This window comes from Cetorhinus maximus, chromosome 24 (assembly GCF_964194155.1).
Source record: "Cetorhinus maximus chromosome 24, sCetMax3.hap1.1, whole genome shotgun sequence".
NCBI lineage: Eukaryota > Metazoa > Chordata > Chondrichthyes > Lamniformes > Cetorhinidae > Cetorhinus > Cetorhinus maximus.
Window position 1 is genome coordinate 19,935,212 of NC_135902.1, and position 17,891 is coordinate 19,953,102.

At 45.0% G+C, this 17,891-nt stretch overlaps 1 protein-coding gene across 1 annotated transcript in view; it reads right to left on the reverse strand.

The window, feature by feature from the left end:
- Nucleotides 1-1,245: 1,245 nt before the first annotated feature.
- LOC144699682 (envoplakin-like) overlaps nucleotides 1,246-17,891 on the reverse strand; it is an 81,926-nt gene continuing 65,280 nt past the window's right edge. The window contains exons 17-22 of the mRNA XM_078570820.1: nucleotides 14,648-14,841; nucleotides 13,381-13,531; nucleotides 12,646-12,729; nucleotides 7,750-7,860; nucleotides 6,340-6,432; nucleotides 1,246-5,072 (exon numbers count right to left, since the gene is read on the reverse strand). Of these exons, the coding sequence (XP_078426946.1) occupies nucleotides 1,602-5,072; nucleotides 6,340-6,432; nucleotides 7,750-7,860; nucleotides 12,646-12,729; nucleotides 13,381-13,531; nucleotides 14,648-14,841 (4,104 nt within the window). The 3' untranslated portion in view covers nucleotides 1,246-1,601. The remainder of the gene's footprint in view (nucleotides 5,073-6,339; nucleotides 6,433-7,749; nucleotides 7,861-12,645; nucleotides 12,730-13,380; nucleotides 13,532-14,647; nucleotides 14,842-17,891) is intronic.

Below are 17,891 nucleotides of genomic sequence, written 5' to 3' on the forward strand. Positions count from 1 at the left end.
AATCTTCTTTTGATATTCTCTTCTCCAAGGAGAACAGCCCCAGCTTCTCATACCAATCCACATAACTGAAGTTCCTCATCCCTGGAACCATCCTCGTGAATCTTTTCTGAGCCCTCTCTAAAGCCTTCACATCCTTCCTAAAGTCCAGTACCCAGAACAGGATACAATACTCCAACTGAGTGTTTTATGCAGGTGATCATAACTTCCTTGCTTTTGTACGCCCCTATCTCTAAATCCCAGAATCCCGTGGGCTTTATTAACTGTTTTCTCAGCCTGCTCTGCCGCCTTCAATGATTTGTGCATATATACCCTCAGATCCCTCTCTTCATGCCCCCCACCCTCTTTAGAATTGCACCTTTATTTTATATTGCCTCACCTCGTTCTTACCAAAATGAATCGCTCCACACTTTCTACATTAAATTTCATCTGTCACTTGTCCACCCATTCCACTAGCCTGTCCATGTCCTCTTGAAGTTTATCACTATCCTTCTCATAATACTTCCAAGTTTTGCGTCATCTGAAAATTTTGAAACTGTTGCTGGAAGGATTGATTAACATTGTTCTGCCAAGAAATAGATCCTTATGAGATGAGGGTAAGTTGCAATGTCAGTTTCTTTCAGCTTAGAAGAGCATTCAAGGACTGCGAATGGATTGTTTGCTCCACCTTAAGGTGGGGGTGTATGTTTCCTGCTGCCTGCCACATCCTTGGTAATATCCTTGCCTCTGCAATTTGGGACAGATTCAAGGGTGGCAGAAGGGGGCTCCACTCTGCCACACGTGCTGCGTAGTAGGAACCCGCCTCCTCCCATCCCACAATTTTAGGCCCTGTAGTTGGTTGTTCATTCCAATTTGCAAGGTCTTGCTCTGGATTAAATGGCTGTCATACTTGACAACATATAAAGAATGACAGTTTTTCAAAGCTTTTGGATGTCTCTGAAGGATGTGAATGAGAACAAAATCTTTCTTTCAATGGCTTTATGAAAAATGTTTGCTGAATCTTGTTTGCAAAAAATACAAATTGGCATCACTTGGGTTAAAAAGTAACATTGGGCAATTGCCTATGATGACTCGAGGACATAAATGATCTTTGGCTTATTGCCCATGATGTCATGGGGATGTGAATGACCTTTGGCCCTTTACCTGTGATGTAATGGGATTATAAATGACCTTTGACCCTTCTACCTTCCCCCAACACACAATAATTCTCAATAAATTAATCAATGAATGCCACAAGACTCAAGTAACTCAATCACATGCGTGTTTATTAAAGCAATTGTATCATATTAAAATTAACTCTTTAGGACATAAGAGTAGACTAATCTTTTACGTCCTGCACCTTACAGTTCTCAAGTACTTAGTAAAGAAATGTATTGCAGCATTAAGAAAATGACATAGAATTAAAATCCCCTCTACAATCGGTATCTACCTTTAAATATAAAAATAAACAAGACTTGTAGGATAGCCTTAAACCCCGTGGGAAAATAAGCAAGGAGATCTTTAATGTAACTCCAATACATTGAGTAACTAACAAGAGGAAGTCTGGGCTAGAAGTTGCTGCGAGACACATATGCGTAACACTCAGTGGCATCTATAGGCAGTGATTAGTATGCACTAGAAAATTGTGAGTATTGGGATCTGAAGTCAAGCCGACTTGTTGGTTGATAGCTGGAGTACTGACCAGGGTCTGAGTTGACTGGGAGAAGCAGGAGACCGGAGAGCTCATCTTTCTGGCAGCGACTCATTAACTCTTTGTAATGGACTCGCTCCTTAGTGACAGGGTCCGTCAGGTCCTTTGTATAGCTGGAGTCCTCCTGCAGGATCCTGGCAGTGTTACTGTCGATCATCTTGGAGCTCAACGCCTTTGTGATGGGCACACGGCCTGAGTGGTTGGGGTCCACCAGACCGCCAGTGAGGTACTGGGCCTCCAGGTACTGGTGGGCACTCTCAGTGGGCAACCAGCCCTTCTGGACGGCCACCCCTACAGAGAGGCGTTCTTTTGTGACGGGGTCTTCGAGCCCAGTGAAAGCTTTTTGCGCATTGAGCAGCCTTCTCTCGTGGGTTTTGTCAACTAGGTTCCTCTCTGCCGCCTTGTGGACTGAGTACCTTTCCCTGGTCACCACGTCAATGATCCCTCCTGTGGCTGCCTGTGCCTCCAGCAGCCTTTGAGCAGTGATGGGATCTAGTAGTTTCTTGTTCAAGGCATTTGTGATAGACAACCTTGAATTAGTTGTATTATCATAGACTCCCGCTATGGGTTGCTGATCCCTATCATTATGTGCTCTATAGGTTGCATAGCCTGGGCTAGAGTAGTTTGACGATTGATATGTGGAAGAAATTGGTGGCATAGAATTTAATGAGCCTATGTGTAATGCTGTCGGTTTGTCTTCACCTGCTACTAGCAATGCAAACTCAGATATTGGGAGCTTTCCATCCCTATAAAGTTGCAGCTCTTCTTTAGTGATTCTTCTGTCCTTCAAGGCAGCCTCAATGGAATATGTTTTCCCACTTTTCTTATCTCGCAGTACAGCAGTTTCTCCTGATGGACCATGAGTGGAAATCTCTTCCCAGTCACATTCCAGTTCCTGAAGATGAATATACTGTGCCCTATCTATCAAGTTCTTTTTGTAAGCCTCATAGGGTGACAAATCCTCCCCGGTAACTGGATCCACAATGGATATCTTAGTGGACAAGTTGGTTTCTCTCATCTGCATGTCACGTTGACGAGTTTCTTCCCTGTTGATCTGTGACTCAAGATCTCTGATCGTGTACTCCTTCTCGTGAATTCTGTCCTTCTCCTTCATGAGCTCTCTCTCTATCCAAGTCAGTTTAGCATCCAGCTCATGCTTCCTCTGCATCTCTTTTTCATGATGCAGATTTAGACGCTTAAATTCCTCCTTATGGGCAAAGGTCTTTTGTTCCCTTTCATGCTCTAGATTTTTCAGGTCCTCCTCCAGGGTAGCCTTCTCACGGAGAGCAGCGTCCCTGGCCTGCTTTAGCTCAGATTCCAAGCGGGACTGCGATGCCATTGAGTCTTCCAATTTCTCGGACCGGTCTTTAATCCTTCTTATTTCTTCCTCCAAGTCCAGCCTAGCATTCTTCTCCTTATTGAATGCGTCTCGGGCTCGAGCTCGCTCCTGCTCCAAGGCCTTATCTTTCTCAATCCGGATAACTTCTCTGCAGATAACCTTTTCCTGAGATTTTTCCTTGTGTAGAATCTCCAAATGAAGTTGAATTCTCTTAATCTCTTTGTCCAAGTTGGCAGCTTTATTTCTTTCCTGGTCTAGTTGCTGACGAAGACTTCCAGCTACTCTTTCGAGTAATGGATCTTTTTCCACTTTAAGGACTTGTTCGGTGACGATCTTCTCTTCCATTGGAGGAGGATTTGACTCCAATTCACCTATTCTGTGTTTGATCTGTTTTGCTTCATTCTCAATCTCCCGTCGGATACTCCTTTCGTCCTCGAGGTTTAGTTCTGCTTCTTTTTCCTCCACAAGAGCTTTTAGATGCTGAACTTCTCTCTCCAGGGTACGTCTCTGTTTGCGTTCTTCATCCAAGGTTTTGCCCAGGTTATCGTGCTCCACGAGGAGTTTGGGGTCTTTTTCTAAACGAACCATTTCCTTAACAACAATCTTCTCTTCAGGTTTCTGCCTCTGCAGCTGGGAGTACATATTTTGCAAGTCAAACACCAGTGATTCAATATTCCTTCGTTTCTCTGATTCTTCACGAACTATTCTTCGGAGGCGCAACACCTCTTTCTCCAGAACTGGATCATCTTCATATTTTGTGATTTCCTTGGTCACCACTTTGGTCTCAATCTTAGATTTTTCTTTCCGCCAATCATCTCTTTCTTTCTTCAGCCTCTTAATCTTTCCTTGCATATCATTGTAGTCATTTTCCATTTGAGGGAGCTTATGCTTCATCTGATCAATCTCTTTGAGCATTTCTGGGCTTTTTTGAAGCTTCACAATTTCTTGTGTGATATCTTTGTACTGAATTTGAGGTTTCCTATCCTTGAGGACTTCCAGGTCTCCCTGTGCTATGGTGATTTCCATCTCCACATCACCCCTTCTCTTCGAAGTTTCTCGAATTTCTTTCTTTAATTTTGTTATCTCTTTCTCTGTTTCTGGAAGGACGCGGAAGTTCTCACGGACAATTTCCTTTGTTTCTATTTTTGGTTTCTGGTCGGCAATGATTCTATATTTCCTCTGCAGCTCACTCAGTTCTTTCTCAAGGACACTATTATTCTGGCTTTCATCCTCACAAAGGTTTCGGAGCTTGGCTAAATCCTTTTCAAGTTGTGGGTCCTTTTCTACCTTCTTGATCTCCTTAATCATGACCTTCGGATCAGTCTTCCCTGTTTTCTTCTCCAGAGTCTCAATCTGAGTTCTTATGAGCCGTATCTTTTCAATCAGTGACTGCCTCTTCTGACTCTCATCATCAATCTCATTTTGAAGACTTCTGGTAGCCTTCAGCATAGCTGGGTCCTTTTCCACTTTGACTTTTTCAACTGTAACAATCTTTTCTTTGATGTTGACTGGTTTCTGCTCAAGGATGGTGACCTCTCTTGTTAGGCGGTCCCAATCGCCAATGGTGATTTGCTTTTCTCTTCGCAGAGTATTGATCTCACTGCGCAGATTTTCAGCTTCAACATCTAGTGCGGGGTTCCTCTCAATTTTCTTCACTTCTTTGATGATCTGGCCAGTTTTGGCGTTCCTCTGTTCATCTTCTAACAAACTGATTTTTTGCTTTGTTGAATTGATGTCATTCTGAGTTCCCTGCCTTTGTTTCCTTACATCATGGATTTTGTTACGCAAAGCAGCAAGGTTGGTTTCTACCTTGGGGTCTCTGTAGTACTCCAGCACCTCCTTCTCTTCCGTTCTATCCACAGGTCTCTGTGCCCTTAGGAGACTAAGTCTTTTGGTCTGCTCTTGTAGAGTTGCTTCAACTAATTTGGTCTTCTTCCCTTCGTCTTTAATCTGGGTTTGCAGGTCAGAGCCTTTCTTAGCAAACAGTATGTTTTGTGACTGTACGTTCTTCTGTGATATCACTTCGTTCACTGGATTTTCTTGATGCTTGAGAGAGAAAAGAATAAGAATTTTCAGAACTTTGATTCATAATTTATATAGAGTTTACTGCACAGAAACAGGCCGTTTGGTTCAACTGGTCTGTACCAGTAATAAAAACAGAACATGCTGGAAAAACTTAGCAGGTCTGGCAGCATCTGTGGAGAGAGAAACAGAGTTAACGTTTCGAGTCCAATATGACTCTTCATCAGAACTATCGGACTGAAACGTTAACTCTGTTTCTCTCTCCACAGATGCTGTCAGAGCTGCTAAGTTTTTCCAGTACTTTGTTTTTATTTCAGATCTCCATAAGATTTTCTTTTTACATGGTCTGTACTAGTGTTTATGCTTCACATGAGCTTCCCCCCACCCAAATTCATCTCACTATATCAGTATATTCTTCTATTCCTTTCCCCATATATTTAACCAGCGTCCCATTAAATGCAGTCGCAAACTACACCACGTGGCAGTGAGTTCCATATTCTAACTACTCTCTGGGTAAAGAAGTTTCTCCTGAACTCTCTATTTGATTTAGTGACTATCTTATATTTTGAATAGTACTGGTGCCCTGAAGTAACTGAGGCTCATTTCTCTGACCGTCAGACCTAACAAAAATGCTTATTTTGCTCAGCAATGATACCATGGGTCATGGTGCGCAATTAGTGCAATTGGGAACTTCACACTATCCACCTGTAGAGCCAGAACTGGATTAATTGCATTTTTTAACTTTTAATATTTATAATGGTAAAGAGCTTTGTCCCAGCATCTCAAAGGAGAAGCCCAACATTCCGGCTAAAGTTGAAGCCTGCGCTCTTATAGTTATCTTCATTTCATTTCTTTTATCTTTTCACTACATTTTTACAGACAATGACACCATCAGGAACTTCCAGGATGGGATAGGATGCAATATGTTGTCCACTGTGTTTAAAAGTGGTTTTTATACCATGAACCATAAATCAAAGAGGAGAGTCCCTTGCTGACATGACCATTCGTCGTGGGCCTGTCTTCCTGATGTTTTTACATTCTTAAGCTGTACACTGAGATGGGCTCTTGCATTATAATCACTAATGGCACTGCATAAGATACCAGTGACCAATGATGGACAACACCAATGTTTCCATTATTCACTCCTGCAAGGCTCAACATTCCTTCCACTCAATGTTTTACAGAAGACCTGATGAAGCTCATCAGAGCCTAGGCAGGTGGATGGAACATGGCACATGGAAATATCAACACTTGGGTTATAAAGCTCTTCAGTTAGTAACGTTCATGTTACCTTTTGCTTAATTTTTGCCACAAAGTCCAGCTGGTTGAGCAGTTGGTCATTCGATGAAGCGACTTCAGCAAAACGTTTAATCATGTCTTTCTCCTGCAAAGAAAGTTATTCCAGAGCTGTGAGAATTCATTGGAACTGTGTGTCTGGGAAGGATGGAGGGGAGAGAGCATTAGAATCATACAGAAGGAGGCCAGTCAGCTCAACGTGCTTGTGCAGGCTCTTTGAAAGTCTTATGTATTTGGGCCTACTGTCCTGTCCTTTCCTCAGAGCCCTGCAAACATTTTGCTTTCATGTATTTATCCAATTCTCTTTTGAAAATTACTATTGAATGTGACTCCACCAGCCTTTCAGGCAGCACATTGCAGATCATAACAAGTCACTGCATAAAAAACAACTTCCTTCATCTCCCAGCCTCTGGCTCTTCTGACAATTACCTTAAACTTGTGTCCCCTGGTTAGTGCCCACCTGCCAGTGCAAAGAGTTTCTCCTTATTTACTCTATGAAGATCCCTCATGATTTTATTAATATAGGATCTTGATGTAATAATAACTGGACCGAGCTTATAGCTTAAGCGCCAAGCTTTGTGTTTAGTTTTAAGCATTTAGCTTTTTGTCTTATAATGTGGCCAAGAGCTCCCCTGATATCTGTAGCTGGCTGCTGCATTTCCTGCATTACAAAAGTACTTTGCGATGTCTGGTTGTTTTGAAAGGCACTAACAAGTCTTTTTTCTTTTATCCTGATGTGTTTATTGAGCTCTCCCTTAAATGCAGCAATGTGGTAGTGAGTGACATATTTAGCAATTTTCTAGATAAAGAAATTTCTCCTGAATTCCCTATTGGTTTTGTTAGTGGTCTTCCATTTATGACCACTGGTTTTGGTCTTGCCCACAAGTGTATTCCAGCAAGGTCACCACTTTCAGGAGAGGAGCAGAGAGAACTAGTAAGAAAGAAGGAAAATATGGCAGCTGCTGGTAACAGTCTCAATCATGGTGACTGACTCTGGTCAAAACAAATGAGGGACATTTTGCCATGGGCGGTGCTGATGAGCCAATAACAGTGGAGTGAGGGTGGGGTGGTGGTGAACCTGTGAGAGACGTGGAGTGCTGGGGGCTATCATACCTGTGACTGTGGGGGTGGGGGGTGTGTGCAGCCGCATGACTTGCATTGATTCTGGTGCTGGTTCCGTCGCCCCAGACACCTGCAGGAGGGCCCCAACAACAAGCTGCAAACCAGCTGCTCCTACCCATGCACATAAAAAAGAAAGACCTGCCAAGGCACCAGAAATCCAGGACAAAATTCGTCCCGGGACACGGGACAAAAAGCCGGATTACGGGATGGTCCCAGAAAATCTGGGACAGTTGGTCACCCTGGTCTCTACTTTGAGCAATTTGTGTTGTACTGTTTCCCTTACCTGATCATTAACGCTCTCTTGCAGGGTCTGAGTCCTCAGTTTTTTCACATTAGATGCACCAGTGGTAGGGTCGAGAGAGGCACGATATTTGTCATTGTTAGTTTCGTAATTCTTTAAAAAGGAGAAGAACATTACTCATTTCAAGAGTGCTAACTCAAAGGGGGCCTATTGCGTCCTGAGCCCAGACCTCCAGTCTGCCATTGAGGGGCAGGACCTGTGGCCGACTTTGAATCCCCTTTACAAGACTCTGGGTTAGGGCCCCAAGGATGGGGACTCCCTAAGCTAAGGTGCCCAGTACACCAAGTGAGTCGAGGCACATGGCCTCCACAAGAGTATAAAATGAGCCCCACTGGTTGTATAGTAACAACAATGGACTTGAACTCCCCCCTACATCCCCCACAAGAGTGCTGAATGGCCCCTTGCTAAAGGGAACATCGCTGGGATCAGGAGCAGGGAACGGTGAAACCCACAATTAGGACATTCAACTCTTTTGAGCGTGTCTATTAGATTGTGGCTGATCTGCACCCGAGCTCCATTTACCTGCTTTAGATCCATATCCCTTGATACCCGATAAAGATCTATCTACCTCAGTCTTGAAAGCTCCAATTGAGCCCCAACATCCACAATCTTTTTGAGGAAGAGAATTCCAGATTGCCTTTAGCCTCTGTGTGAACATGGGACCACATGTGACCACAGTGTGTTTGCACCCCAGCCACAGACTCCAGTGGGTGTCAGTACTGGGGGGGACAATCCTTATGTAAACAAATTTATCAAGATTCAAAGAAACTTTTGGACCATAAATCTTTAAAAAGAATTAATGCAAAAGTGGGGGGAAGGAAGGGAATGAACTGGAGTCACAGTTTCTCAAAGTAAGGTTCTATAAAAGTGGATTCATGGTACTTCAGTCTGTGGTTAACATCAGATGTTTGGGAATCCTTTGCTTTCGGGCTTTTTAAATAGGCAAACACTTTCCATGCAAAGAAATTTCAGACAATGCAGTAACATATCACGTGTTATCACTCTGCAAATACACTCTTAAAATTTTCATCTTTGTTTTTCTCACTTAATCAAGTCTTATTTTATGGAAATATTTAACAATTAATGACGTTTTTAATTTAAAAAAGCAAAGAAAGTTTGTCGCAATCCCAACTCTCTGCCTGACTGCAACAAATCTGGCAATTCTTTCTCCTCTATCCCAAAATAATAAAAAGATTTGTCAAATATAATTTCCTGACATAAAGAAAATGACTTGTATTTATATAGTGCCTTTCACGACCTCAGGATGTCTCAAAACACTTTACAGCCAATGAGGTGCTTTTTGAAGTGTAATCACTATTGTAATGTAGGAAATGCAGCAGCCAATTTGCACACAGCAAGATCCCACAAACATCAAAGTGATAATGACCAGATAACATGTTTTACTGACATTGATTGAGGGACAAATGTTGGCCAGGACACTGGGGATAACTTCCCTGCTCTTCTTCAAAATAGGATCTTTTACTTCCAACTTGATTTAATATCTGAAAGACAGCACCTCACTCCGTACTGCACTGAAGTGTCAGCCTAGATTTCTATGCATTTGCCTCAGGAGTGGAACTTGAACCCAGAGGCAAAATTAGATACAAGGATTCGATGGAAGGGCAGCGGATTTCAGTAAGGCCTTTGACAAGGTCCCTCATGGCAGACTGGTACAGAAGGTAAAGTCGCACATGATCAGAGGTGAGCTGGCAAGATGGATACAGAATTGGCTTGGTCATAGAAGACAGAGGGTAGCAGTGGAAGGGTGTTTTTCTGAATGAAGAGCTGTGACTAGTGGTGTTCCGCAGGGATCAGTACTGGGACCTTTGCTGTTTGTAGTATACATAAATGATTTGGAGGAAAATGTAACTGGGCTAATTAGTAAGTTTGCAGACGACACTAAGGTTGGAGGAGCTGCAGATAATGAAGAGGATTGTCAAAGGATACAACGGGATATAGATCAGTTGGAGACTTGGGCGGAGAAATGGCAGATGGAGTTTAATCCAGACAAATGCGAGGTAATGCATTTTGGAAGGTCTAATACAGGTAGGAATTATACAGTAAATGGCAGAACCCTTAAGTGCATCGACGGGCAGAGGGATCTGGGTGTATAGGCCCACAGGTCACTGAAAGTGGCAATGCAGGTGGATAAGGTAGTCAGGAAGGCATATGGCATGCTTGCCTTCATCGGCAGGGATATTGAGTATAAAAGCTGGGAAGTCATGCTGCAGCTGTATAGAACCTTGGTTAGGCCACACTTGGAATATTGCGTGCAATTCTGGTCGCCACATTACCAGAAGGAAATGAAGGCATTGGAGAGGGTGCAGAGGAGGTTTACCTGGTCTGGAGGTTATTAGCTATGAGGAGAAGTTGGAGAAACTCGGATTGTTCTCACTAGAGTGACGGAGATTGAGGGGCGGCTTGATAGAAGTTTACAAAATTATGAGTGGCATGGACAGAGTAGATAGTCAGAAGCTTTTTCCCAGGGTGGAAGAGTCAATTACTAGGTGACATAGATTTAAGGTGAGAGGAGAAAACTTTAGAGGAGATGTGCGGGACAAGTTTTTTACGCAGAGGGTAGTGAGTGTCTGGAATTCGCTGCCAGAGGAGGTGGTGGAAGTAGGTACGACAGTGGTGTTTAAGAGGCAGCTTGACAAATACATGAATAGGATGGGAATAGAGGGATACCGAACCCGGAAGTGCAAAATGTTTTCGTTTGACAGGCAATATGATCGGTGCAGGCTTGGAGGGCCGAAGGGCCTCTTCCTGTGCTGTACTTTTCTTTGTTCTTTTAGTACTATCAACTGAGCCATGTCTTGATTGACATCTGCATTCTTTTAAAGTAGGGTCCATCTCTTTTGACTAAGTATCTGGTCACACCGCCTAACATCTCCTTCTTGGTTCAACATTCATTTTTGTCTGATTATGCCTCTGTGAAGTCCTGAGATTGTGAAAGGCAGTGTATAAATGCAAGTTCTTTCCTTTTTTAAATCTTTTAAACCTGTTACAGGTGTGGCTTGTTAGGACCACATGTGACAGGCCCAACTACAACTGGTCGAGTTCTCGTCATAAACCAGCTGATCGCCGCCATGTTGTGGTATCGGCTGGTCACTTTGACCCCTCCCCCGGACTTTGTCGTGAAAATCCAGAGAATGCTAGTCGACTTCTTCTGGGACAAAAGATTGCACTGGGTCGCTGCTGAGGTTCTGAGTCTCCCGCTTAGGGAGGGCGGTCAGGCGCTAGTGTGCCTACGCACGCAGGTGGCGACTTTCCGTCTTCAGACCCTGCAGCGATACCTTTACGTCGAGCCTCCTCCGAGATGGTGTGCCCTGGCGACGTATTTCTTCCGCCAGGTGCACGGCCTGAATTATGACGTGCAGCTCCTGTTTGTAGATCAGAGGGGCCTCGGTGGCTCCTTCCAGGTGTTGCCCGTCTTTTACCAGGACCTGATCAAAGTCTGGAACGTGGTCGCCACGCGACGCAGCTCTCCCCCGTCAGGAGTAGCGGCTATCGTCAGAGAGCCGCTGCTCAGGAATCCGCCCCTCCGTCCCTTTCAGTGGCTGGCGGAGAGGAGGGCTGTGGCTGCCGGGGTGACCAGGATCGGGGACGTGCTGGGTGGCGGAGGACTGGGCTGGATGCTCCCGCAGGAGTTGGCGCGCCGCGCGTCAGTGAGTGTCCAGGTCGCAGCCGATGCCATCCAAGACCTAAGGACGGTCGTGCTCGGACCCGATGTCATTTTAGGTCTCGAGGTGGCCCAGGTGCACGGTGATCTCCCGGCTGAACGTTCCCCTGTTCGGACGGAATTTCACGTTGGCCCCAAGCCCCGAACCCTCCCTCGAGTGCCGGTGCCCCGCAATAATATGAGCCGCCTCGGGGACATGCCCTCCGTGCCATTTGGCACGGTGCGGAGGGGTTTTCTGTATGGACTGCTGCTGCACACCTTCCATTTTCTCGCCCTGGTCCGCCGCCCGGACACGCCCTGGCGTGCCTTGTTGCCGTCCGGCGGCGGAGGCCCCCGATGGGAGGCCCTCTACGGAGGTGTTCTCCCTCTTTCTATAGGCGACCTGGGTTGGAGGGTGTTGCATGCAGCAGTCCCCTATAATCGTAAAATGTGTAGGTTCACGGACTGCCAAGACACCTGCTCTTTTTGCGGTCTTGTGGAGTCCGTGGACCACGTGTATATAGGGTGATGTAGGTTGCACTCCCTTTTTAGTTATTTAAAAAATCTTTTGTTATTGTTTTGGTTGCACTTCAGTCCCACGCTCCTGATCTACGGACACCCGGTGCGGAAGGGGGTCGGGAAGGAGGAGGACCTCCTCGTGAACCTGCTCCTGGGCTTAGCCAGGTTGGCCATTAACAAGTCCAGGCAGCGGGCGATCGAGGGGGGAGTCCCGCCCGATTGTTTGTCCCTCTTCCGCGGCTACGTTCGCGGCCGGGTGTCCCTGGAGAGGGAGCACGCGGTGTCTGCCGGCACCATCGAGGCCTTCTGTGCCCGGTGGGCACCGCGGGGACTGGGGTGTTTTGTTGACCCCTTTAATCACATCTTGATTTGATGTTTGTAAGGTTCCTTTAAAGTTTTTTCCTTGATTTTACAGCTGACCTGAGTTAGGGGCTGTGCTTGATTTCTCTCCTGTTATTGTTAATTTAGTTTATTGTTTTGACTCAAAAGAGTTACAACTGGTACCAGGAGGTGTCAGCTGTGGCTCAGTTCATAGCACCCTCACCTTTGAATCAGAAGGTTGTGGGTTCATGTCCCACTCCCAGAAAAACCAAGAACTGTGAATGTACTTGAAAGAGTTACAATCTGTGACTGTTGATAACTCGAAAGAGTTACAACTGGTACTAAGATAAGCCCTGTAATTAGAAACCAACACATACCTTCAGGGTCGACTGCAGGTCGTGGGAGAGATCGAAAAGTGCATCCTTTTCAGGTTCCTTCTTCTTGATATCGTTCACCAGTCTCTGTGAGGAAACAGATGAAGAGAACTCAATGGTTTTTTTGTTTGTTGGCTGTGTTTAACTTGCGCGCCACTTTTAAGAATCCTGAAACCAAACTTAGGGATCCGCAAAAGCAGACTTTCCATTTATGTGGCATAGAGTGCTAACTTCAATAAACTCTGAGACTTGCTCAAAGCACTACAGTGGGGTGTGTATTGCCCATTGGGCTGGGAGGCTTATCGCTAGCATGCTTTGGGTGCCTGTTGCCATGTTTTTGGCCCCTGTATGTTAGCATTGGTTATTTCTCTTCCCTTCACATCTCACTTGTGGACCTTCACCTTATTTCCCTCTTTCGTACTCTGTGTTCATCTCTCTTCATCTCTGCAGCCTTCCCTCCATTTCCTGGGGTGTTTAGTGCTACCAGACAGGAAGACCATAGGGCTAATGAGGGAGTTGGGTGGGAAACGGCAGCAACTCAAGAGTCGAGCCCCATCTGAACAGATGTATGAACCATCAGGCAGGTGCACTCCAATGTCTGAACCTAACCAACCTCAGTGATTGAAACTATTGTAAAACGTGGACTGGATTGCTACAGAACATGAACTAGATCACCATAAACACATGGACAAGAAATGCAGTGTGGAGCAGTTTGAACTCTGCTTAGAATACACCCACCTTCTGAGCCTCAAGTTTGGCATTGACTTCGTTTAGGCTGGCTGTAGGTTGCACTTGATTGTTAGGAAGATTGTTCATCCAGGTATTGAGTCCTTGCTGGGATGTTTTATAATGCTGATAGGCTGTGTCAGCATTCTGAAGCATATCCTCTCTGTGAAGAATCAAAACACAATGTGAAGTTTCTGCTGAGTGAAGTATCCAACAGGGCACTTCACAATAGGACACAGCAGGAAAAGGAATAGTGGCAGTGAAAGAAAGCAGCGTTAGAAAATTAATCTGGGATTCCAATCTGGGATTCCAATTTCTACATGAACTCGATGGCAATTGAACAGCTTCCTTCTGCTTTTTTATCATGTCTAAGCCATGGCTCAGCGGTATAATTCTTGTCACTGAGCTAGGAGTTTGTAGGTTCAAGCCCCAACCTAAATACTTGAGAACAAAATGCAAGATAACACTCTAATGCAGAACTGAGGGAATGCTGCACTGCTGCAAGTGCCATCTTTCAGATGAGACATTGAACTGAGCCCCCCCCCCCAACCCTTTCAGGTGGTTGTATGAAATCTATTAGGGCAAGAGAGCTGGGGGAGGGGGCCTCTTCCTCAGTGTCCTTGCCAATATTTACATCTCAAACAGCCACTGTTTGTCCATCACTAAGCAGATAATCTGTGCATATCTCATTGCTAATTTCTGTTCGTGGGAGTTTGCTGTGCACAAAATGGCTGCCACATTTCCTACATTACAACAGTGGGACTTCAAAAGTACTTCATTGTAAAGTGCTTTGGGACATACAAGGCTTCATCCCACTCAGTTTTTCTGCTCCATTAGCAAACGAGAAGCCACAAAATGAAGCAGTGGGAGAAACCCACAAGAAAGAGAGGGGGAACAGAGCCTTTACTTGGAGTTCCACATGGAAACAAGTCACAAATCAGGATCAGCAATCAGATGATGATGCACTGCAGCAACTTGCCAAGCCTCCTTCAACAGCACCTTCCAAACATCTACCACCTAGAAGGCAAGGGCAACAGATGGATGGGAACATTCACCTCTTGACTTGGAAATATATCGTTGTTCCTTCACTATCACTGGATCAAAATCCTGGAACTCCCTACCTAACAGCATTGTGGGTATACTTGCACTAGATTGACTGTTCAAGAAGGCAGCTCACCACCTCCTTCTCAAGGGCAATTACAGATGGGCAATGGATTGCTGGCCTTGTCAATGATGCTGACATCCCACTAATGAATTTTTTAAAAAGCAGGCAGCCCACCTCAGGTCCAGCTGATTGCTTGCGTTCTGAAAGCGGCTGTTCAACTTCTGGACCTCAGCCTGCTGTTTCTTGATGTCAGGGCAATATTCCTGGAAGTCGAGCTCCAGAGGTTTGCAGCTGTCCTCAGTCCTTTTCATATCATGGTTCACCTTCTGCAGCTTTTCTTGGTTGTTGTTTAGCTCCCGTTTCAATCTCTGAAAGAAGAGCAAGTGATAATAATAGATGGAAGGTTTATAAATCGGGATGATGCAAAGGGTCTCGCTGACGTTTGCGGATGTTCCTTCAATTCTGCATTATTTTTACTCTACCCTTACTTTGTTCAAATGTCTGTCTCAAAGGCCTCAGCTCTCCACAAAAAACCATTCCGTTCAGGAGAAAGGGAAACACAATCCTCTTGTCCTTGCAATCCCCTTGCCTGTTAATGGAAAGTGGGTTGCATGAACCTCTTGCTACCTCTCTCCTCCTGGAGCTAGGCAATACAGCTTCCTTCAGCAAGACATGAGACGGACAGAGAGTGGAGTCTTCTCCAACTTTCAGTGCTAACTGTGCTCAACACCAAGAGAACCCAGGTCACTTGTCATGTCTTTTGTTGGCAGCCAACCTCAGAACAGGCAGAGTGTTTTTACACAGGATTTCTTGGGATATGTGGCACAGAAACAGGCTATTCGGATTCAACTTCATGGAAAATTGTGAAAAAACTGAAAAGAAAGGAGAGCCCAGGAGAGGCTATTAAAGTCTCCAGAACACAAAATAGGACAGAGTGTTTGGAAAGGGCTAGGAATCTAACTTCAAGCACATCAGATAAAGGGACGACAATGAGAAGGTGGACGGGAAATAAAGGACTGAAGATGTTGTATCTGAATGCACGCAGTATACGAAATAAGGTAAATGAGCTTGTGGCACAGATTGAAATTGGCAGGTATGATGTGGTGGGCATCATGGAGACATGGCTGCAAGGGGATCAGGACTGGGAGCTAAATATCCAAGGATATACATCCTATCGAAAAGAGAGGCAGGTTGGCAGAGGGGGTGGGGTTACTTTGTTAGTAAGAAATGAAATTAAATCGATAGCAAGAAATGACGTAGGGTCAGATGATGTAGAATCTGTGTGGGTAGAGTTGAGGAACCGCAAAGGTAAAAAAACCATAATGGGAGTTATGTACAGGCCTCTGAACAGTAGTCAGGATGTGGGGCACAAGATACACCAGGAGATAGAAAAGGCATGTAAGAAAGGCAAGGCTACAGTGATCATGGGGGATTTCAATATGCAGGTAGACTGGGAAAATCAGGTTGGTAGTGGATCCCAAGAAAAGGAATTTGTGGAATGTCTACGAGATGGCTTTTTGGAGCAGCTTGTGGTGGAGCCCCCTAGGGAACAGGCAATTCTAGATTTAGTGATGTGTAATGAGGCAGATTTAATAAGGGAGCTTAAGGTGAAGGAACCCTTAGGAGGAAGTGACCATAATATGATAGAATTTATTCTGCAATTTGAGAGGAAAAAGCTGGAATCAGATGTAATGGTATTACAGTTGAATAAGGGCAACTACAGAGACATGAGGGAGGAGCTGACCAGAATTGACTGGGAGATGAGCCTAGCAAGAAAGACAGTGGAACAGCAATGGCAGGAGTTTCTGGGAGTAATTTGGGAGACACAGCAAAAATTCATCCCTAGGAAGAAGCATACTAAAGGGAGGACGAGGCAACCATGGCTGACAAGGGAAGTCAGGGACAGCATAAAAGCTAAAGAGAAAGCATACTATGCGGCAAAGAGCAGTGGGAAACCAGGGGATTGGGAAGCCTACAAAGACCAACAGAGGACAACTAAAAAAGAAATAAGGAGGGAGAAGATTAAATATGAGGGTAAAATAGCCAGTAATATAAAAGAAGATTGCAAGAGTTTTTTTAGATATATAAAGAGTAAGAGAGAGGCAAAAGTGGACATTGGGCCGCTGGAAAATGACGCTGGAGAAGAAGTAGTGGGGACAAAGAAATGGCGGAGGAACTGAATAGATACTTTGCATCAGTCTTCACAGTGGAAGACACGAATAACATCCCCAAAGTTCAAGAGAGTCGGGGGACAGAGGTGAGTATGGTGGGCATTACCAAGGAGAAGGTGTTAGGAAAACTGAAAGGTCTGAAGGTGGATAAATCATCTGGACCAGATGGATTACACCCCAGAGTTCTGAAGGAGATAGCTGAAGAGATAGTGGAGGCATTAGTGGTGATCTTTCAGGAATCACTGGAGTCAGGGAGGGTCCCAGAGGACTGGAAAATCGCTAATGTAACCCCCCTGTTTAAGAAGGGAGTGAGGCAAAAGATGGGAAATTACAGGCCGATTAGCCTGACCTCGGTCGTTGGTAAGATTTTAGAGTCCATTATTAAGGATGAGATTTCAGAATACTTGGAAGTGCATGGTAAAATAGGGAAAAGTCAGCATGGTTTCATCAAGGGGAAGTCATGCCTGACAAATCTGTTAGAATTCTTTGAGGAGGTAACGAGTAGGTTAGACAAAGGAGAGCCAATGGATGTTATCTACTTGGACTTCCAGAAGGCCTTTGACAAGGTGCCGCACAGGAGGCTGCTCAGTAAGATAAGAGCCCATGGTATTAGAGGCAAGGTACTAGCATGGATAGAAGATTGCTGTCTGGCAGGAGGCAGAGAGTGGGGATAAGGGGGTCCTTCTCAGGATGGCGGCCGGTGACTAGTGGAGTTCCGCAGGGGTCAGTGTTGGGAGCACAACTTTTCACTTTATACATTAATGATCTAGATGAAGGAACTGAGGGCATCCTGGCTAAGTTTGCAGATGATACAAAGATAGGTGGAGGGACAGGTAGTATTGAGGAGGCAGGGAGGCTGCAGAAGGATTTGGACAGGTTAGGAGAATGGGCAAAGAAGTGGCAGATGGAATACAACGTGGGGAAGTGTGAGGTCATGCACTTTGGTATGAAGAATAGAGGCATAGACTATTTTCTAAATGGGGAGAGAATTCAGAAATCTGGAGTTCAAAGGGACTTGGGAGTCCTAGTCCAGGATTCTCTTAAGGTTAACTTGCAGTTTGACGCGGTAGTTAGGAAGGCAAATGCAATGTTGGCATTTATTTCGAGAGGACTAGAATATAAAAGCAGGGATGTGCTGCTGAGGCTTTATAAGGCTCTGGTCAGACCACATTTAGAATATTGTGAGCAATTTTGGGCCCCGTATCTCAGGAAGGATGTTCTGGGCCTGGAGAGGGTCCAGAGGAGGT